Here is a 22,170-nt window from a genome sequence, read left to right as displayed (position 1 = left end):
AGATGATATGACCCTTATTTCTTTCATTCTTAATCTCAGGTGCAACCAAACCGTGTGTAAACTTTATGTTCCATTTTAGGAAACTTCCTTGATGGGTCACAGATCCTTTTTCTTTTGTTTTGAAAATGGTAGTGATAGACAAAGATTATTATAAAAGCAGTAAATAATTAGTTTGTTACACTAAATCCTTTGTTTGTCAGTCTTAGTTAACTCTCTGTAACTAATCTTATGCAGCTTTATTTGACAGCTTATCGTTGCATTTTAATATAAAGCTTGTATAAACCGTGTGGAAGATATCATTATAAAGTACATGAAAATAAACCGTGTGGACCAACTGGGAAGAGCTTTTCCACCACACTGCGATTTTCTAAGAAGCTCTCCTTTCCATTAATGCCTTTACTAGAACCTCTTCTCCACTAATCCCATAACACTATAGCATCTTCTTCTCATTGTTTTCAGTTTAGGCGGGATGGAAATCAGATAATTAAAGAAAGAAAGCAGAGGATCCATCTTGGAAAGTTCCTTTCTTTTTCTATTGAAATTCCTCTGTTTTCTCAGTAACCACAGAGAGGTATTTATGTCTCTCAAAGACAAGCACTTGCTTATTAGCTGTGGAAATTGAGAGAGCAACAACTGGTTTCCTGGTTTGCAAATACTCGTCGTGGAGATCAGTCTTCTTTTGAGCCATCTTTAACACCTAGTAGTAATCTTTACAGACCCTCTTTGAGTTTCAGGGATGAGGGCTACTTCAGAATCAGCAGAGTGGATGTTTTTAGCTACTATCCTTGGCCTAGAGATGTTGTCAGCCGCTTGTGATCAGGCTTCCTCCCCAAGAAGACCCCACTATGCCCTATCTGGTATGCTGTTGGCTATTGCAGCTCTGCTCATTTCCATCTGGGAGCTAATTTACAAAGGTAAAAGGGAAGGAGTTGTGTTGAGGAGATGGGGAATGCTCTGGTGGTTTTATCATCCACCACCTCCTCGACATACGCCTTTTGGTACTCTTCCTGACATTTATGGACTAGTTGCTGGCATCTCACAGTGCATTTGCTCTATAATTCAGTATGTTTACTGCCTTCGGCATGCTGATAATCCTATCAAAGCATCCATTTTGCCTGCCATATTTCTCATATGTTTAGGTGGTTCAAAACTAGGTAAGAACCAAAGGAACGCCAATACCACTGATAACAACATCTTGAGAAAGCCTTCGGATAGTAATTCCTCTACCCCTACCTCTACCATTACTAGCACTTCAAGTTCAAGCCCGCTATTTCAGGCTCAAGGGGGTCTTCTTCGATCCAGGTTGAGAGCCCCTCGGATGCGCTGGACTACCTCTCTACACAATCGCTTTGTTCATGCTGTTGAGCTTTTGGGTGGCCATGAAAGTGAGAACTAGTCCTTGCTTTCATCTTTAATTATCCTTTGTGTATACGTTGTGTTCAACAACTTACAGTTAAAAACAAGAAGAAAATGGTAAAGTACTTGTTATGATTTTTTATCCTGTTAAATCCTTTTCTTTTTCTGTTAAATTAATAATGTTATGGGTTTATACATTAGGGGCTACACCAAAGTCAGTTCTTGAGCTTATGGATGTCAAAGATCTCACCTTGGCCCATGTCAGATCTCATTTACAGGTGATCTAATCAATCAATTAACACTAACTAGTTTTCCTAACCACATCATCATTTCTTTAATTAAATGTGTGTTCTTCTTGTACCTTTGACTATTATACGCTTGTTTGGCTTTTCATCTTAATGCGGCTGTTGAAGTTGAAACACTAATATTACGTACTAATGAAGCTTAAGTACAGATGCAGTGTACAAAATTTGCAATTTTTACAGCCTACATTAGTTAACATTGTATAGGTGTTTAAATGGTATAGCGTTTGACTGGCTCCTGTCCTTTGTCCCAAACCACCATCCTCCCCAGCGCAACCACACCCCGCCCTTCTCTCTCTCTCTCTCTCTCTCTCTCTCTCTCTCTCGGTCAAAAGGACATTGCTTCGGGTTAAAATAAGATAAAATTCTTATGCAGTTAAAGTTAATTGACGGAAGGGTGTGACTGTCTGTTACAAATGAAACCTGTTCAGTTTGACTAGAATTCTCCCTAGAATATTGCACATCATTCATACTAGCCCCTTGACACATGCTTGCCAATTGGTTTTCTTTTTTATTATTTTATTTTATTTTTAGAATTAAGAAAAAATAACATGGGTAGTTATGTTCTATAAAAGTATGACATATTATTTGATTTTGTTTTTAATTTTAATTTTTTTAAATATAAAAATGTGAATTTACCATATTATCCACATTTAATTAATAATTTCAATTATTAATGTTTGAATTAATCAAGGGCATTTTTTGGTATTTTGAATGTTTTCACAATTTTCTGTCTTTTGCTTTATATATAGATAAAGGTTTGAACTATTTATTTATATACCAACTCTTAGCATTCCTATATAATTTAATCTTTATAAACAAACCCATAAAATGACAATTGACACTATTGAACTTAGTTTTGATTATTAAATTACTTTAATGTCCTGTTGAGTGTTTTGAGGTTAGACTTATTTTAAAAAATCGATGGTAGTTTTATAATTTATAGGAAGTTCAAAGCCTCTTTATTATGTTGTAAATGAGCTTTGTGTGTGTTTCTAAAGTCCATTTAATGTAGATTTTTTATATATATAATTTAGGCCCATATATTGGGTATAATAGTGAATCTTCCAAAATATTTATGTACTTGCACTGTATTTTGACAAGTCTAGAACCAAAAGAAATCATAAATTTTTTGTAATCTCTCGCTCTCTCGCTCTCTCACTCTATTTTTTTTATTTTTTATTTAATTTAATTTTTTATTTTTATGAACTGGGGGAGAGGGTGTAAAACCCCAAGAAACAACTGGTCAAATTATGATTGTAATGCCAATGCTCTATTATCCATTCTAATATGCATAAATTATGATTGTAATGCCAATGCTCTATTATCCATTCTAATATGCATCAAAATTATTAATGTGTGCAGATGTATCGGACGGTGAAAACCGCCGATAGAGCAGCGGCCTTTTCAGTTAATAATGCCTCTACTTTTTCCAGTTTTTTATTTCTTAATTTATTTCAAAAACAATTTTGAAACATGTGCAATACGACACAACTTTATGATTTTATTGTACAGGACAATCTGATGTCCATGAAAATGCATCATCTGTGGATGCCACTGAAGACATAATTTTTTATCTTCAGAACCCAAGAAGGTCTGGTGATCAGCTCTTATCAGCGCAGACTATTCATGTTCAAGATAACAAGGACTCGTGGGAAAATTCTTCAAGGTAAACACGAATTAAACTGTGTTGAAAAACAACAATCAGTGACTAATTAAAACAATTATATAAATAGAATTTATATACAGTAATGTCCTAATGCAATGTCCTAAATACAGTAATTTCACCCCTTCTCGGGGCTTGAAGTTTGCATCCCAGGATTCAATTATCTGTATTCTAAGCCCTAGCACTCGGACTTAGAATCTGGCGAAAATAATTTTAAATCTCAAAGTGCCCAAGTGCCCAAGGCCCATCTTTTTTACCATTAAATATTATATAATTTTATATAATATTCAAAGCCCAAGTAGATTTTGAAGCCCAAATTGCTTCTACTTGGCTCACTTCCATTACTAAGCGTGAGACTTCCACACTTATAAAGACCTCATTCTTTCTACTTTCTACCAATGTGGGACTAAGGTTCTTGAATTTCATTCAAACTTCCAACAAACTGCTCATTTGTTGCTGAATTAATTTGCATATTAAATCTTTTTGCAGCTTTTTAGTCTTAGATAATACGAAAGGAAGGCTTTAAACTTCTTTATTTATTTAGTTTTGGAAGTAGACGAGATGGAAATTCTAAGAAATAATTAAGGGGGATTTTAATGGAATTCTACTTTTTTTTCAATCAGCACAAAATGTAAAGACTAAAGTGCGAGCAGATGGAGAGAGAGTGGCTAATTAAGCTAGCTTTATATTCTCTGATTGCTTTTTCATCTGTATGCATTGCTTCCATTCCACTAATAGAAAATATTCTCTCAAAATCTTGGTTTGTAGCACGGGAGAAACTTCGCTGCATGCAATCGGGGCAAATATACAATCTCTTGATGATCAGGAGGTAGTGGTACCAATTTAATTACGATTTAAAGTAAATTATTTCGAAAACATACACACACACACATATATATATATATAAACACATATATAATCTTGAAATATTAATTAAAAAGTTGTCATTCGTATATATATCATGGGAATAAGTGAACAAAATAAAGGAAATCATGTTTCCATCTTTCTCTAGATAGTATGGTGAAATTTACCCTTTTATTTATTCATCATATTTGTGTGTGTATATATATATATATATATATATATATAGAGGGTATACATAGGGTATGCATATCTTTTGTTTTGGGAGGACATGATGTATCCAAAAGGCTAAAGTTACCCATATGAAGGCCTACGTGATGAAGATGATGAAGTCCCATATATATCACGGAATGTCAATTTGGAGCTCACTTTGGGAAGGCCACATTGGGATTGAATACAATAAAGAAAAATTAAAAATTAGGTATTAGACATAACAACTAATTAAGATTTGACACACAGAGTATTTCTGTTTGAGTTTTAATATCTATGAATGAAATTTTGTTTTGAAATAGGCCAAAGAGGAGGCCTAGATGTGAAATATTTTTCTTCTTAAAAACCATTGACTGTTAATATAAATATTGAGTAACTGACAAAATACCACAAAAACAAAGTTGATGAAGTAGTTTATGAATGAGGCTCCCTCCTTTGAGGGTCAAGGTTTGAGTCTCTTCATGCACACTAAATTTCTTAAATTTTTTTTTAAGGCTGAGGGCAACATAGGGCAGTGGGAGCAGCAGCGACTGCAGCAAGCAGGAGCCAGAGCAACAGAGGGTGCAGCAACTGCAGAAGCAGGAGCGGGTGTAGAAGCTACAGAAGTAGGAGTGAGAGCAGTAGCGGCAGCAGCAGCTGCAGAAGTGGCAGCCAGAGCAGCAACGGCTGCAGAAGCAGAAATGAAATCTTCCTACTATTAATTGAATCTATTAATCACTTTTAATTCATTATTATATTATGTCTCTGAATGGATGGGTGCTCCCATGGGGATGAGAATCAGGTACTGACTGAAGAAATCAAAAGAAAAATAGAATTCGGATCTTCTGCTTTGATTTTCTCTGATAGGATCTACTTGACTTCCACTCCCCACATGCCACATCATTTAAATTTCAATCCAAAGGATTTAAAGTTGACGCATCACCTTTAAAACAAAAACTCAAAATTTTCCATAATTAAAAAAAAAAAAAAAAAGATTTCCAAATTAAAACATAAAATTTGTTTAAATATGTCAGAGAACTACATTTGTCACATAGTGGCATGTGACGAAGAATTGACATTGAACATAAGAAATTTAATATTTCCATCACATAATGGCATTTTTCATCAATTGCTTTTATTATCTTCTTACCAATCAGACAAAAGAAGGGTTAAATTTTTGAAAGTTCCTTAATGCTCTTGAGAAATAAGTGTACTAAAAGATATGATTCTTCAATATACGAGGGCAAAATAGTAAACGCCAAACATTGAAATAAAATTTGAAGGACGAGTATATTCACCAACCAAATACAAGATAGAATAATCAACGTTTTAATTAGTCAATTATTTCATAATCAACTGTTCAATCAATTATGTTAGAATCTTCCCTTCTCATAAGGAAATAGCTTTGTCTCCTCCTTTATTTCTCTCATTCTTTACTCTCTTCTTTGCCTTAGGGAAAGTTTGGTTCGGTTTAATGTGAATCTGTTATCCGTGGCAAAAAAGCAAAATAGAGGAACCAAATCTAATCATTTCCAAAACCCAATAAACCGCGATGAAAACTTGAGGAGCTGATGCACAAAATAATAATAATAATAATAATACTAATCAAACAACACGTTAAATTATACCCCAAAATTAATATTAACTTGGTCATCCTTGCTATGGTCTAAATTAGAAATTTAGCCTTCCTCCCCTATTTAAATTTCTGATGCAGTCTGTGTTGACTAGTGTTTGTGCTGATTATTTAGATGTCACTACCCTGGTTGAAAACCTATAAGGATTACTAGAAATCCCTGTTAAATTTTCTGATTGAAATTGATTATGATCTTCTATTCGCCATTCTTGAGCATGATTAGTTGCAAAGGGGGTTTTCCTAGAGGGTATGGATTCTGGAAGTGCCTTTTCCTTGTCATTTGTGTCTTGTTGGATGTAGTCCGGCACCCACATGATGGTTTAGGGGTTATGCTTCCCTTGGATTTTCCTCAATTACACAAAATTTGACTCCGATAGGAAACTAAGCATGGCCACATGATTTTTGGTATGATTCCCTGAAAATGTGTGCTGAATAGATGATGTGACCCTTGTTTCTTTCATTCTTAATCTCCACTTTTTATGGAGGAAACCACAATATGAGGGATGTATGGTATTTTTCATGGAAACCTAAAAAATCATTGTGCTGCATGCAAATGCTTCATCTTCTCTAAAAATTCATGTGTTTTTGTTACTGAGGAAACCACATAAAAGAAAGAACAAGTGTCATGAAGCAAACCCCAAGGACAATACGAATTTTACAATCTAACCACAAGGATTGTGTGCATAATTTTATTTTTCTTTTCTTTCTCTATCCTATCTGTGGACCCTTTGTTATAATCATTTAAAAGGTTTTCATTGTAGATAAAGCTGAAATGCAAAATATACTGGAAAAAGGTTTGCCGAGAGAAAAAGAGACAGTAAGAAGAGGATGTCAGTTATATCGTTTTCCCTACAGCTACCTCAGAACAGTCCTAATTGCACAATGTTGGCGTGACTTGTGGATATTGACTTACTTTCCTTACACACCAAGGATTCCTATTTTATTTGTAATTGATTTACTTTAATTCCTGATTTCCTACTGTAAATAGATTTAGGAATTTATTATTTACTTGCCCATTCAGGTTTTGTTGTATTATAAATATGACCTCCTACAAGGAGAAGAATATATAGAAAATTCCCACAAACAAATATTCTCTTATAGTTTTCATATTTTAGCATGGTATCAGAGCGGCGATCTTGGAATTGCTGACTCTAGTTTCAAACCCCCGCCGCCGCTATGGGGGTTGATGATTTTTTCAACCCTCATGGAGGTAGCACCGCCGACTCCTTTTCTCCTTCTCAACCAACCATACCTGAGTTGAGTGCCCAAATGGCTCAGCTCCTACAGATGCAGACTTTGGCCCGAATTTGATCCTGAATCAGGATCCTATTTTGACGACCCCAACCCCGACCTCGACTATGACGACGACGACCCCGACCCGACTCCGAAGACGATCTCGACCCCAACTCCGATGATGACCACAACCCCGAATTTGTCTATGATTCAGACCTCGATCCCGATTTCGACTTCGACTCTAGCCCCGACTCAGGCTCAGATCCCGATCCGAATTCCTACTCTACCTATATCCTATGCATCTTCCGCTGCACAGATTATGACTTCTCGACTAACGACACCGACACATGGACTAGATTGCGCATATTGTGGTGATCCGAGACACACTCGTGAGACTTGTTTTAAATTGCATGGCTACCCCGATTGGTGGGCTACTCTTAAAGATCGAGGACAATGCAATACGACCAGTAATGGTACTGGTTATGGATTCCATACTTCCGATAAGATTGATTCCAGGAGTTGGATAATTGATTCCGGTGCAACTGATCATATGACGTTTGATCCTGATGATTTTCAATACTACACAACCTCGACGAACTCAGACAAATGCCAATGGCGTTACTTATCTGTGATGCATGTTGCACTCTCATCCTCTCTCACACTGTCTAATACTTTACTTGTTCCATCTTTATCTACTAAATTGTTGTCCGTTAGTCAGCTTCTGAACAATTGAATTGTTGTGTACTCATTTACCCGAATTTTTGTTTGCTTCAGGATATTCACACTAAGGAGATTCTTGGTCGTGGTACTAAGAGAGGGGGGCTATATTATGTCGATGACTTCAGTCCTGGCATAGCTAACAGTGTGACGCATCCCTTTGATAGCAAACAAAAGCAAATTTGGTTGTGGCACCGTCGATTGAGACATCCGTCTTTTAGTTATATGAAGCATCTTATACCAGATTTATTCTCAGGTTTCAAGGACTCCGACTTCACATGTGATACTTGTATTTTGGCTAAGAGTCACCGTGTGCCCTACCCGTTGAGTACGAACAAGTGTACTACTCCATTTACGTTAATTCACTCTGATGTCTGGGGACCTTCACCTATCACTGCTCCCTCTGGTGTTAGATGGTTTGTCACATTCATAGATGATTGTACACGGATGACATGGCTTTATTTGCTGAAGAATAAAAACGAAGTGTTTTCCCGTTTTCAATCATTCCACAAACAGATGAAAACTCAGTTTAATGCTCAAATCCAGATTCTTCGCTCCGACAATGGTGGAGAATTTGTCAATCATGACTTTCAGACTTACTTCCAACAACATGGAATTATCCATGAGACGACTTGTCCTCAGACACCGCAACAAAATGGTGTTGCTGAACGAAAGAATCGACATCTTCTTGAAACCGCCCGAGCACTTCTGATTGGCGCTCATGTTCCTCGCCATCACTGGGATGATGCTATTGTCACCGCAGTTCACCTAATCAACCGCATGCCTTCTGGTGTATTGACTTTAAAACTCCCTTACAGGTGCTTGCGCAACACGACCTCTGCCTCTGTTTTGGTACTCACACCCCGAATCTTTGGATGTGTGGCTTTCGTTCATCTCCACAAAAATCAACGTAGCAAACTTGATCCATGTGCACTTCGTTGTGTTTTTGTGGGTTATGCCACTCATCGAAAGGCTACCGTTGTTATCACCCTCCTACCCGACGTACCTATGTCACTTTGGATGTGACCTTTCTGGAATCTGAGCTGTTCTTCCATGACCCATCATCCAATTCTACGCTTCAGGGGGAGATACGAAATGAAGAGCGAATTGGAGCAACTTGGAAAACGAAGAAATTCTCGTATGTACGAAATAATTGATCATCCCGAGTCTGGAGCACAAGATTACTCTCTGCGGCGACCAATCGCCCATTCATAGCGATCAATTACCTGACCCACCTGATCCATACGAAGATATTTCTGATCCGAGTCTCACACCTACAGACAATACAGAACAACAAGATGAAGACCCTCTAACTCAACAGTACCAACAGACCAATCTCCTGAGAATATCCTTGAGGTAAGTACTCCTACTAGACTTGTGCATTTAGAGGATAAAACTATTGGATATCAATTACCTTTCAGGCAAAATCGTGGGAAGCCACCAAATCGCTATTCACCTGATATTAGCAAGACATCCAAGTATCCAATTGCAAATCATGTATCTACTGAGAAGCTGTCTGAACCACTCAAGGCTTTTGTGCATCAGTTGTCTGCTATCCATATTCCAACCAAGGTCTCTGAAGCATTGAAAGATCCTAAGTGGGTCCAAGCTATAAAAGAGGAGATGAAAGCTCTTGAGAAAAATCAGACTTGGACATTGGAGACTATACCACGAGAAAAAAGACTATCGGATGTAGATGAGTGTTTACTATAAAACACAATGCAGATGGATCTATCGAGCGATACAAGGCAAGACTTGTGGCAAAAGGGTACACACAGACCTATGGTATAGACTATGAAGAAACCTTTGCTCTAGTTGCAAAGTTAAACACCGTCAGAGTCTTATTGTCCCTTGCAGCTAATTTGGATTGGCCACTACACCAGTTTGATGTAAAGAATGCTTTTCTACATGGCGAACTCACGGAGGAGGTGTACATGGACATTCCTCCTGGTTATAATACTACTCAGACTGGAACAGTTTGCAGGCTACAAAAGCATTGTATGAGTTGAAACAGTCACCACGTGCATGGTTTGGACGGTTCACCATGGCAATGAAGAACAATGGTTTCAAACAGTGCAACTCAGATCATACTTTGTTCTTGAAACATCGGAAAGGGAAGGTAACAACATTAATAATTTATGTTGATGATATGATTATTACTGGGAATGATAAACAGGAAATATCACAGCTACAAGACTATCCGGCTACAGAGTTTGAGATGAAGGATCTAGGTGGACTCAAGTATTTCTTGGGAATTGAGGTGGCTCGATCGCATGAGGCATATTTCTCTCTCAAAGGAAATATGTCTTGGACTTGTTGATGACACAGAATGCTAGATTGCAAACTGCGGACACTCCTATTGTTCAGAATCATCATCTTGGAGAATATCCGAATCAAGTTCCAACTAACAAAGAAAGATACCAAAGGTTAGTAGGAAGATTGATCTATTTGTCACATACTCGACCAGACATTGCTTATGCGTGAGCGTTGTCAGTCAATTTATGCACTCTCCAAGTGAAGACCACATGAATGCAGTTCTTCGGATACTTAGATATTTGAAGTCTGCGCCTGGAAAAGGACTTATGTTCTCAAAGCATGGTCATCTAAATATTGATGGTTATTCAGATGCAGATTAGGCAGGTAATGTAATGATAGAAAATCCACATCGGGTTACTTCACATTTGTGGGAGGTAATTTGGTGACATGGAGGAGCAAGAAACAGAATGTAGTAGCTTTATCCAGGTCAGAAGCCGAGTTCAGAGGTATGACTAAAGGGATATGTGAACTTCTTTGGTTAAGAAAGTTGCTTACTGAACTTGGGTATAAACCTACATCAACAATGAATCTCTTTTGTGACAACAAGGCTGCTATAGCCATTGCACAGAATCCGGTTCAGCATGATCGTACTAAACATGTTGAGGTGGATCGACACTTCATCAAATGAAGCTTGAGGCTAAAGTGTTTCAGTTTCCTTTTATGAAATCCGAGGATCAATTGGCGGATATTTTGACAAAGGCGATTTCCAGTAAAGCATTCCACAATTCACTGGATCAGTTGGGCATTGGCGACATCTATGCACCAACGTGAGGGGGAGTGTTGGCGTGACTTGTGGATATTGACTTACTTTCCTTACACACCAAGGATTCCTATTTTATTTGTAATTGATTTACTTTAATTCCTGATTTCCTACTGTAAATAGATTTAGGAATTTATTATTTACTTGCCCATTCAGGTTTTGTTGTGTTATAAATATGACCTCCTACAAGGAGAAGAATATATAGAAAATTCCCACAAACAAATATTCTCTTATAGTTTTCATATTTTAGCACACAAGACTTGGAAAGAGCCTCAAATGCACAAGACTCAGCCTCAGCCAATACAATCAAACTCTCCCAGAATGCCCAATTGTCCGAAGCCATGAAATTTCCTCAAAACCATTTAACCTTCCAGTGCATACCCAATAAGAGAAAAAACAACCCAAAACAGAAACTTCAACGAAACCCAATATTTGTGACTAATTATATTGACAAATTCCACGTAAAAAAGGAAGAAAACTTCAGATCAGAGGAGAAAAAACAAGAACAGAGAAGAAGAATGCGAGAATAAGAAAACGCAGTCGTCTTGTGCGGTTTTTGAATTGTGAAAACTTAATAGAATCAAATATGGAAACCCCAAAAGTGAAATCAAACATGGAAATCGAGAAAAATCAAATTCGAATGGATAAGAAAATGGAGAAAAAGAAGCTACCTTGCAACAAGAGAGAGATTCAAGACTAAGCTAAAATAGGATCCATAATTTATGGGTTTTATGATCCATAATCTATCATAAATGTTTTTTCATCAGTTGCTTTTATTATCTTTTTACCAATCAGACAAAAGAAGGGTTAAAGGTTTGAAAGTTCCTTAATGCCCTTGAGAAATAAATGTACTAAGAGATAAGATTCTTCACACGAGGGCAAAATAGTAAACGTCTAATATTGAAATAAAATTTGAAGGACGAGTACATTCACCAACCAAATACAAGATAGAATAATCAACATTTTAAAATTTAATTAGGCAAATAGAGTAAAGAATGAGAGAAATAAAGGAGACAAACATGGAGGCTCAGCCAGGAGTTGACCTTTACCAGTTGGGAGCCTGAGAGCTGAGAGAGAAACAAGTGATATAAACCTCTCAGATTCAGATTGGTTCCATTTGGATTTAGGGTTTTCTTTCTTCTTCTTCCCCAGAAGAAAGAAGAAAGAAGATGATGTTAATGGTGTGGGAAGGATAATCAAACAAGCAAACAAATCCCAAAACCGAAACAATGGGGTGGAGGAAAAGCCGGTCAGCCATGGCGGCACGGCACCACATATTGAAACCAGTTGGTCAAAACACTCTCTTCTTCTGCTATTGTGTCTCTCTAAATTGGGCTCCACAAAGATGAATTGCAGCGTTCAGTAACCAAACAGAGGTATTTATGTCTCAAAGAAAAGCACTTGCTTATTAGCTATGGAAATTGAGAGAGCAACAACTGGATTACTGGTTTGCAAATACTCGTCGTGAAGATCAGTCTTCTTCTGAGCCATCTTTAGCACATAGTAGTAATCTTTACAAACCCTCCTTGAGTTTCAAGGATGAGGGCTACTTCAGAATCAGCAGAGTGGATATTTTTAGCCACTAACCTTGGCCTAGAGATCTTGTCAGCTGCTTGTGATCAGGCTTCCTCCCCAAGAAGACCCCACTATGCACTATTTGGGATGCTGTTGGCTATTGCAGCTCTGCTCATTTCCATCTGGGAGCTAATTTACAGAGGTAAAAGGGAAAGAGTTGTGTTGAGGAAATGGGGAATGCTCTGGTGGTTTTATCATCCACCTCCTCGACATACCCCTTTTGGCACTCTTCCTGACATTTATGGACTAGTTGCTGGCATCTCACAGTGCATTTGCTCTATAGTTCAGTATGTTTACTGCCTTCGGCATGCTGATAATCCTTTCAAAGCATCCCTTTTGCCTGCCATATTTCTTGTGTGTTTAGGTGGTTCAAAACTAAGTAATAACCGAATGAACGCCAATACCACTGATATAGAGGACTCCTGGGAAAATTCTTCAAGGTAAACACGAATTACACTGCTCATATGCTGCTTAATTAATTTGAATATTAAATCTTTTTGCAGCTTTTTAGTCTGAGATAATAAAAAAGGAAGGCTTCTTCTTCTTTATTTATTTATTTATTTTTGGAAGGAGAGGAAATGGAAATTTTAAGAATCAATTAAGAGACATTTTATTGGATATCATATATCACATGGGAATTCTACTTATATTTCAATAAGCACAAAATGTAAAGACTCAAGTGCGAGCGGATACAGAGAGAGAGTGGCTAATTAAGCTAGCTCTCTATCTCTAATAAACAAGACAGTCGTAAAAGATTGTTTTCTTTTCTCTATTTGCTTTTTCATTTGTATGCATGGCTTCCATTCCACTGATAGAAAATATTCTCACTCTGTTGGTTTGTAGCACGGAAGAAACTTCGTTGCATCCAATCCCGGAGTATTATGCACCTGCAAATATACCATTTCTCTATAATCAGGAGGTAGAGGTACCAATTTAAATACGATTTAAAGTAAATTATTTCCAAAACATTCATACATACATATATATATACACACATACGCATATATATAACTTTGAAATATTAATTTAAAAGTTGTCATTCGTATATATATCATGGGAATAACTGAACAAAATAAAGGAAATAATTTTCTTTATAAAAAAACCATTGACTGTTAATATAAATATTGCATAATTGATAAACTACCACAAAAACAAGGTTGGTGAAGTGGTTTGTGAACGAGGCTTTCCTCCTCTAAGGGTCAAGGTTTGAGTCTCTTCATGCACGCTAAATTTCTTACCTTTTTAGGTTGAGGGCAACATAGAGCAGCAGGAGCAAAGGTGGCAGCTGCGGCCGATGCAGGAGCATGTCTGTGCGGCGACTGCTACAACCAGTGCAGGAGCAGGACAAGCGGATGCTAGGCTTGGGGCTCTTGGGATCTTGGGAAGTCTAATAAAGACACCTAGAGTAATTACCCGTACAAAGAATTTAGCATTTTCATGTTTAATACATGTATTTTTAACGTAGTTCAAATGTTGGAATCTGATGTAGAACAAATGACAGATTTTATCGCGGTTGAGCTAGAAAAAGGACGTAGCGGGAATTTGCATATTTGTCGTCCGAGCTCCGATTAGGATGCAAAATACCATTTCGGAAAGGGAATGACGCCACGAGTTAAACTTACTGCAGTACTATAAGGTATGATGGATTTTTGCATCCTGAGGTCGTTTGGCCTTCCAAAACTGCATTCAAAGTTTCGTAGTTAATTTTCGGAATAAATTCTGTTTTTCAGTTTTAATGTAATAACTCCCTTAGCAGCTCAAGGGTTGAGAGATGTGTATTTAGACAGATTTGGTGAACGTTTTTTCGGCATCTCAGATTTTAATAAAATTATCCCAAGAGAATTTCTCTTAATTTCTGGTGGAATCCAGATTTCTTGTTACTCAAGGTTTCCGTTTGAAACCTTTGTTGCTTGTGCTGCATCAAAATCAAACATGGAAATCGAGAAAAATAAAACTCGAATGGATAAGAAAATGGAGAAAAAAAAGCTACCCAGCAACAATGGCTAAAATCACAGCAGGCACAGAGGGGCGTTGAAACCATGGTGGAGAAAGCAAGTAAGATAAAGAGATTCAGAAAAGAGAAGCTCGCTCAAACTGGAGACGAAAGCAAGGAGGTGAGGGAGAGAAAAGCCCACGTCGAAGCCAGGCGACCAAACAGGCCTTAAGGGATTGAGAATGGGAGTAGGAAAGGCAATGAAATGGAATTAACGTAGTTCAAATGTTGGAATCTGATGTAGAACAAATGACAGATTTTATCGCGGTTGAGCTAGAAAAAGGACGTAGCGGGAATTTGCAGATTTGTCGTCCGAGCTCCGATTAGAATGCAAAATACCATTTCGGAAAGGGAATGACGCCACGAGTTAAACTTATAGCAATGCTATAAGGTATGATGGATTTTTGCATCCTGAGGTCGTTTGGCCTTCCAAAACTGTATTCAAAGTTTCGTAGTTAATTTTCGGAATAAATTCTGTTTTTCAGTTTTAATGTAATAACTCCCTTAGCAGCTCAAGGGTTGAGAGATGTGTATTTAGATAGATTTGGTGAACGTTTTTTCGGCATCTCAGGTTTTAATAAAATTATCCCAAGAGAATTTCTCTTAATTTCTGGTGGAATCCAGATTTCTTGTTACTATTATCCCAAGAGAATTTCTCTTAATTTCTGGTGGAATTCAGATTTCTTGTTACTCAAGGTTTCCGTTTGAAACCTTTGTTGCTTGTGCTGCATCAAAATCAAACATGGAAATCTGGAGACGAAAGCAAGGAGGCTGTGGGAGAGAAAAGCCCACGTCGAAGCCAGGCGACCAAACAGGCCTTAAGGGATTGAGAATGGGAGTAGGAAAGGCAATGAAATGGAATTAAACAAAGAATAGAATCTAGTACATATGGTTTGGTTGGGAATTAGGATGGAATGGAATTAGTTCCACTGTTTGCTTTTGCATTTGTAATCGGATGCAATAAACTGTAAAATAAAAGTAAATAGGAAAAAGCAGTTCTCTTTTTGAGAATATTTAAGTTTCCACAACTGTTAAATTTTTGTTTTCTTCTAAAAACAGTTCCTGGGAAATATCTTCTGTTATGTAGATTGTACTTTAAAAAAATTGTCATCTAGAACTATTTTGCAAGAAAAACAAGACTCTAGTGAGGTTGAACCAACTACAATATAACCAAGATAGATGGACACGTTCGCATCTTTTGCTCGTGGAAAGCGTAGTTTGAGTCAACAGTTCTCATATTTACAACACTTTGTAAGTCTCGCGTAACGCACGTTATTAAAAAAATAATGATCATAATATTAACTTGGTAATCATCGCTATGGTCTCCATTAGAAATTTAGCCTTCCAACTAAACCTTTTCCCCTCTCTACTAATTAGATTTCTAATGGAGTCTGTTGACCAGTGTTTGTGTTGATTATTTAGATGTCACTACCTGGTTGAAAACCTATAAGGATTACTAGAAATGTCAGTTATATTTTCTGAAAATGGGTGCTGAATAGATGATATGACCCTTATTTCTTTCATTCTTAATCTCAGGTGCAACCAAAATGGGTGTAAACTTTAGGAAACTTCCTCGATGGGTCTCTATAACTAATCTTATGTAGCTGTATTTGACAGCTAATCTTAATAATTAGTCAACTCTCTACAACTAATCTTATGCAGCTTGTATTTGACAGCTCATCATTGCATTTTAATATAAAGCTTGTACAAACCATGTGGAATATATCATTATAAAGTCAATGAAAATAGACCGTGTGGGCCACCTAGGAAGAGCTTTTCCACCACACAGCGACTTTCCAAGAAGCTCTCTCCTTTCCATTATTGCCTTTACCAGAACCTCTTCTCCACTAATCCCGTAACACTATAGCATCTTCTTCTCATTGTTTTCAGTTTAGGCGGGATGGAAATCAGATAATTGAAGAAAGAAAGCAGAGGATCCATCTTGGAAAGTTCCTTTCTTTTTCTATGTAAATTCCTCTGTTTTCTCAGCAACCAACCAGAGGTATTTATGTCTCAAAGAAAAGCACTGGCTTATTAGCTGTGGAAATTGAGAGAGCAACAACTGGTTTCCTGGTTTGCAAATACTCGTCGTGGAGATCAGTCTTCTTTTGAGCCATCTTTAACACCTAGTAGTAATCTTTACAGACCCTCCTTGAGTTTCAGGGATGAGGGCTATTTCAGAATCAGCAGAGTGGATATTTTTAGCTACTATCCTTGGCCTAGAGATGTTGTCAGCTGCTTGTGATCAGGCTTCCTCCCCAAGAAGACCCCACTATGCCCTATCTGGTATGCTGTTGGCTATTGCAGCTGTGCTCATTTCCATCTGGGAGCTAATTTACAAAGGTAAAAGGGAAGGAGTTGTGTTGAGGAGATGGGGAATGCTCTGGTGGTTTTATCATCCACCACCTCCTCGACATACGCCTTTTGGTACTCTTCCTGACATTTATGGACTAGTTGCTGGCATCTCACAGTGCATTTGCTCTATAATTCAGTATGTTTACTGCCTTCGGCATGCTGATAATCCTATCAAAGCATCCATTTTGCCTGCCATATTTCTCATATGTTTAGGTGGTTCAAAACTAGGTAAGAACCAAAGGAACGCCAATACCACTGATAACAACATCTTGAGAAAGCCTTTGGATAGTAATTTCTCTACCCCTACCTCTACAATTACTAGCACTTCAAGTTCAAGCCCGCTATTTCAGGCTCAAGGGGGTCTTCTTCGATCCAGGTGGAGAGCCCCTCGGCTGCGCTGGACTACCGCTATTCAAGGTCGCTTTGTTCATGCTGTTGAGCTTTTGGGTGGCCATGAAAGTAAGAACTAGTCCTTGCTTTCTTCTTTAATTATCCTTTGTGTATACGTTGTCTTCAACAACTTACAGTTAAAAACAAAAACAAAATGGTAAAGAAGAGGACTTGTTATGATTTTTTATCCTGTTAAATCCTTTTCTTTTTCTGTTAAATTAATAATGTTATGGGTTTATACATTAGGGGCTACACCAGAGTCAGTTCTTGAGCTTATGGATGTCAAAGATCTCAGCTTGGCCCATGTCAAATCTCATTTACAGGTGATCTAATCAATCAATTAACACTAACTAGTTTTCCTAACCACATCATCATTTCTTTAATTAAATGTGTGTTCTTCTTGTACCTTTGACTATTATACGCATGTTTGGCTTTTCATCTTAATGTGGCTGTTGAAGTTGAAACACTAATATTACGTACTAATGAAGCTTAAGTACAGATGCAGTGTACAAAATTTGCAATTTTTACAGCCTAGATTAGTTAACATTGTATAGGTGTTTAAATGGTATAGCGTTTGACTGGCTCCTGTCTTTTGTCCCAAACCACCATCCTCCCCAGTGCAACCACACCCGGCCCTTCTTCTCTCTCTCTCTCTCTCTCTCGGTCAAAAGGACATTGCTGAGGGTTAAAATAAGATAAAATTCTTATGCAGTTAAAGTTAATACAAATTTATAAATAAACTCAATCCTAGACATGTATTTATAAAAAAACCCAAGCACTATTTAAACATAGAAACACACTCAACCTCAAAGTCAACTTTTTGGGTGTGTTTATAAATGGGTTTTGAGTGTGTGTAATGATGAGTTTTGGGTGTGTTTATATGTTTCAATAGTGCTTGGGTTTTTTTTATAATTTCAACCCCCATTTTGGGTGTTTTAGTGAAACTCACTAAAGTTAATTGACGGAAGGGTGTGACTGTCTGTAATAAATGAAACCTGTTCAGTTTGACTGTAATAATGCCAAACCTCAAGGGTCTTGTTGAAATTCTCCCTATAATATTGCACATCATTCATACTAGCCCCTTGGCACATGCTTGCCAATTGATTTTCTTTTTTATTTTTTATTTTATTTTTAGAATTAAGAAAAGATAACATGGGTAGTTATGTTTTATAAAAGTAGGACCTATTATCTGATTTTGTTTTTAATTTTAATTTTTTTAATATAAAAATGTGAATTTACCATATTATTCTCATTTTATTAATAATCAATTCTTAATGTTTGAATTAACTAAGAGAATTTTTTGGTATTTTGAATGTTTTCACCATTTTCTGCCTTTTGCTTTATATATATAGATAAATGATTGAACTATTTATTTATATACCAATTCTCAGCATCAGTGATATAGATTAACCCTATATCATTTAATCTTTATAAACAAACCCATAAAATGACAGTTGACACTATTGAATTTAGTTTTGATTATTAAATTACTTTAATGCCATGTTGAGTGTTTTGAGGTTGGGCTTATTTTAAAAAATCGATGGTAGTTTTGTAATTTATAGGAAGTTCAAAGCCTCTTTGCTATGTTGTAAATGAGTTTTGGGTGTGTTTCTAAAGTCCATTTCATGTAGATTTTCTTTTTTATAATTTAGGCCAAAATATTGGGTATAATAGTGAATCTTCCGAAATATTTATGTACTTGCACTGTATTTCGACAAGTCTAGAACCAAAAGAAATTGTAAATTTTTTGTAATCTCTCCTCTCTCTCTCTCTCACTCTATTTTTTTAATGAACTGGGGGAGAGGGTGTAAAACCCCAAGAAACAACTGGTCAAATTATGATTGTAATGCCAATGCTCTATTATCCATTCTAATATGCATCAAAATTATTAATGTGTGTAGATGTATCGGACGGTGAAAACCGCCAATAGAGCAGCGGCCTTTTCAGGTTAATAATGTCCTCTACTTTTTCCAGTTTTTTATTTTGTAATTTATTTCAAAAACAATTTATAAATGAAACATGTACAATACGACACAGCTTTATGATTTTATTGTACAGGACAAGCTGATGTCCATGAAAATGCATCATCTGTGGATGCCATGAAGACATAATTTTATCTTCGAACCCAAGAAGGTCCAGTGATCAGCTCTTATCAGTAGACTATTCATGTTCAAGATAACAAGGACTCGTGGGAAAATTCTTCAAGGTAAACACGAATTAAACTGCTCATCTGCTGCTTAATTAATTTGCATATTAAATCCTTTTGCAGCTTTTTAGTCTTAGATAATACGAAAGGAAAGGCTTCTTCTTCTTTATTTATTTATTTAGTTTTGGAAGTAGATGAGATGGAAATTCTAAGAAATAATTAAGGGGGATTTTAATGGAATTCTACTTTTTTTCAATCAGCACAAAATATAAAGACAAAAGTGCGAGCGGATGGAAATAGAGTGGCTAATTAAGCTAGCTCTCTACCTCTAATAAACAAGACAGTCAAAAAAGATTGCTTTCTTTTCTCTGTTTGCTTTTTCATCTGTATGCATTGCTTCCATTCCACTGATAGAAAATATTCTCTCAATCTTGGTTTGTAGCACGGGAGAAACTTCGTTGCATGCAATCAGGGCAAATATACAATCTCTTGATGATCATGAGGTAGTGGTACCAATTTAATTACGATTTAAAGTAAATTATTTCGAAAACATACATGTATATATATATATAAACACATATATAATCTTGAAATATTAATTTAAAAGTTATCATTCGTATATATATCATGGGAATAACTGAACAAAATAAAGGAAATCATGTTTCCATCTTTCTCTAGATAGTAAAGTGAAATTTAGACTTTTATTTATTCATCGTATTTGTATATATATATATATATATATATATATAGAGAGAGAGAGAGAGAGAGAGAGAGAGTATACATAGGGTATACATATCTTTTGTTTTGGGAGGACACGATGTATCCAAAAGGCTAAAGTTACCATATGAAGGCCTACGTGATGAAGATGATGAAGTCTCATATGTACATGGAAGTCAATTTGGAGCTTACTTTGGGAAGGCCACGTTGGGATTGAATACAATAAAGAAAAATTAAAAATTAGGTATTAGACATAACAACTAATTAAGATTCACATAGTAATTCTGTTTGAGTTTTAATATCTAGGTATGAAATTTTGTTTTGAAATAGGCCAAAGAGGAGGCCTAGATGTGAAATATTTTTCTTTTAAAAAACCATTGACTGTTAATATAAATATTGAGTAACTGACAAAATACCACAAAAACAAGGTTGATGAAGTAGTTTGTGAATGAGGCTTCCTCCTTTGAGGGTCAAGGTTTGAGTCTCTTCATCTTCATGCACACTAAATTTCTTAAATTTTTTTTTGAGGTTGAGGGCAACATAGAGCAGAGGGAGCAGCAACGACTGCAGCAAGCAGGAGACAGAGCAACAGAGGGTGCAACAAGCTGCAGAAGCGGAGTGGGCGTAGAAGCTACAGTAGTAGGAGCAACTGCAGAAGCTTCCTCACATTTATTTCTAAACTATTTAAAACACTAGTTGATGCTCTATAATATAACACTCATGTTCTTTGATTCGAGGCTTACTGTGGACATAAATATGTAAAATCATGATTTTAGACCTCCATAGTCAAAGACAATGTCATAAGGAATTTGTAACAATTTTCGGTTTATTTTCTGATTTTTAATTAATTTTTTGGGAGTTTCACTAAAACACCCAAAATGGGGGTTGAAATTATAAAAAAACCCAAGCACTATTTAAACATATAAACACACCCAAAACCCATCATTACACGCACTCAAAACCCATTTATAAACACACCCAAAAAGTTGACTTTGTGGTTGATTTTGGGTGTGTTTCTATGTTTAAATAGTGCTTGAGTTTTTTTATAAATACATGTCTAGGATTAGGTTTATTTATAAATTTGTATAATTTTTTTATGATTTTTTAAAGATAAACTTGGAAAAAAAAATAAACAAAATGACATGTGGCGCAATTGTACGACGCCACCTGTCGAAAACAATGACTGCTCTCCTTTCAGCTGCAACCACGTGTGATTCTCTATAATTTAATATTATTTTTCTTGGATTTCACTTCTAAAATTTATTAAAAAATAATTAAAAATTAGAAAAATACACCGAAAATTGATACAAACTCCTTACAACATTGTCTTTGACTATGGAGTCTAAAATCATGATTCCACATATTTATGTTCACGGTAATTGTCGAATCAAAGAACATGAGTGTTATGTTATAAAACATACTTCAGTATTTTGGTTTGTTTTAAAACAAAGTTGAGTTTTTATTATCATTTTCAAATTTTATAAGTCAAAATTATATTTTTGGAGTTTGAGGGTGTAGAGAATGTCACAAGAAGTTCGTACCAATTTTCGGTGTATTTTTTGGATTTGTATTTAATTTATTATCAATTTTATAAGTTAAATCCTAGAAAAATAGTATTAAATTGTGTGGGGCAACACATGGCGGAAGCTGAATGGGGCGCAGTGAGTATGTCTGATGGCTGTCCCCCTGTCAATGTGCCACGTGTCAGTTTTGATACTTTTATGAAATTTATGTTTAAAAATTCATAAAAATTTGATTAAATATCAGAAAAATACACTGAAAATTGCTACAAACTCATGATAACATTATCTTCAATTATAAAGGTCTAAAATCATGATTCCACATATTTGAGCTCATGGTAAGCGTTAAAATCAAAGAACACGAGTGTTAAGTTATAGAACATAATTTAGTGCCCGTTTGACATTGCTTATTTGGGGTGATAAGTGATTTTTTAAAAAATT

The 22,170-nt window shown here is 36.2% G+C and overlaps 3 protein-coding genes and 3 long non-coding RNA genes across 8 annotated transcripts; all 6 read left to right on the top strand.

Moving 5' to 3' along the window:
- The first annotated feature begins 350 nt into the window (after window positions 1-350).
- On the top strand, window positions 351-3,131 carry LOC103343207 (uncharacterized). The gene is made up of 3 exons (XM_089041930.1): window positions 351-1,385; window positions 1,558-1,634; window positions 3,024-3,131. Exons 1-3 carry the CDS (start codon window positions 737-739, stop codon window positions 3,129-3,131), a joined length of 834 nt encoding a protein of 277 aa, XP_088898056.1. The 5' UTR covers window positions 351-736.
- A 4-nt stretch (window positions 3,132-3,135) lies between these two features.
- LOC148915498 (uncharacterized) lies at window positions 3,136-5,215 on the top strand. The gene is made up of 3 exons (XR_016122126.1): window positions 3,136-3,327; window positions 4,093-4,153; window positions 4,890-5,215. It is a non-coding gene; the product is annotated as an uncharacterized LOC148915498 (long non-coding RNA).
- Window positions 5,216-11,988: 6,773 nt separating this feature from the next.
- LOC103343208 (uncharacterized) lies at window positions 11,989-14,460 on the top strand. 3 transcript variants are annotated; one of them, XM_089041643.1, is made up of 4 exons: window positions 11,989-13,048; window positions 13,452-13,533; window positions 13,855-14,013; window positions 14,110-14,460. In XM_089041643.1, the coding sequence occupies exons 1-4, from the start codon at window positions 12,573-12,575 to the stop codon at window positions 14,128-14,130; spliced, it is 738 nt and encodes a 245-aa protein (XP_088897769.1). In that variant the 5' UTR covers window positions 11,989-12,572; the 3' UTR covers window positions 14,131-14,460. The 3 variants fall into 3 exon arrangements, with proteins under 3 accessions (XP_088897769.1, XP_088897768.1, XP_088897767.1); XM_089041642.1 differs by having other exon boundaries at window positions 13,452-13,527; window positions 13,855-14,460; XM_089041641.1 differs by having other exon boundaries at window positions 13,855-14,460.
- A 1,943-nt stretch (window positions 14,461-16,403) lies between these two features.
- LOC148915496 (uncharacterized) lies at window positions 16,404-19,457 on the top strand. Its single transcript, XM_089041929.1, has 4 exons — window positions 16,404-17,415; window positions 17,593-17,669; window positions 19,248-19,293; window positions 19,405-19,457. Exons 1-4 carry the CDS (start codon window positions 16,767-16,769, stop codon window positions 19,455-19,457), a joined length of 825 nt encoding a protein of 274 aa, XP_088898055.1. The 5' UTR covers window positions 16,404-16,766.
- LOC148915497 (uncharacterized) lies at window positions 17,679-18,390 on the top strand. Its single transcript, XR_016122127.1, has 2 exons — window positions 17,679-17,852; window positions 17,901-18,390. It is a non-coding gene; the product is annotated as an uncharacterized LOC148915497 (long non-coding RNA).
- A 27-nt stretch (window positions 19,458-19,484) lies between the features above and the next one.
- Window positions 19,485-20,824, top strand: LOC148915495 (uncharacterized). Its single transcript, XR_016122125.1, has 3 exons — window positions 19,485-19,552; window positions 19,935-19,995; window positions 20,738-20,824. It is a non-coding gene; the product is annotated as an uncharacterized LOC148915495 (long non-coding RNA).
- The last annotated feature ends 1,346 nt before the right edge of the window (window positions 20,825-22,170 follow it).

This window comes from Prunus mume, linkage group LG7, assembly GCF_029339155.1.
Source record: "Prunus mume cultivar Tortuosa linkage group LG7, ASM2933915v1, whole genome shotgun sequence".
Lineage (NCBI taxonomy): Eukaryota > Viridiplantae > Streptophyta > Magnoliopsida > Rosales > Rosaceae > Prunus > Prunus mume.
This window is presented reverse-complemented; position numbering and strand designations above follow the sequence as displayed.

Coding starts and splice junctions, on each gene's coding strand:
- LOC103343207 (XM_089041930.1), top strand. CDS start 737: ATGAGGGCTACTTCAGAATCAGCAGAGTGGATGTTTTTAGCTACTATC. Junction 1,386..1,557: donor GCTTTTGGGTGGCCATGAAA/GTGAGAACTAGT, acceptor TTTATACATTAG/GGGCTACACCAAAGTCAGTT. Junction 1,635..3,023: donor ATGTCAGATCTCATTTACAG/GTGATCTAATCA, acceptor TAATGTGTGCAG/ATGTATCGGACGGTGAAAAC.
- LOC148915496 (XM_089041929.1), top strand. CDS start 16,767: ATGAGGGCTATTTCAGAATCAGCAGAGTGGATATTTTTAGCTACTATC. Junction 17,416..17,592: donor GCTTTTGGGTGGCCATGAAA/GTAAGAACTAGT, acceptor TTTATACATTAG/GGGCTACACCAGAGTCAGTT. Junction 17,670..19,247: donor ATGTCAAATCTCATTTACAG/GTGATCTAATCA, acceptor TAATGTGTGTAG/ATGTATCGGACGGTGAAAAC.
- LOC103343208 (XM_089041641.1), top strand. CDS start 12,573: ATGAGGGCTACTTCAGAATCAGCAGAGTGGATATTTTTAGCCACTAAC. Junction 13,049..13,451: donor TCCTGGGAAAATTCTTCAAG/GTAAACACGAAT, acceptor GTTGGTTTGTAG/CACGGAAGAAACTTCGTTGC. Junction 13,534..13,854: donor TCTATAATCAGGAGGTAGAG/GTACCAATTTAA, acceptor TTACCTTTTTAG/GTTGAGGGCAACATAGAGCA.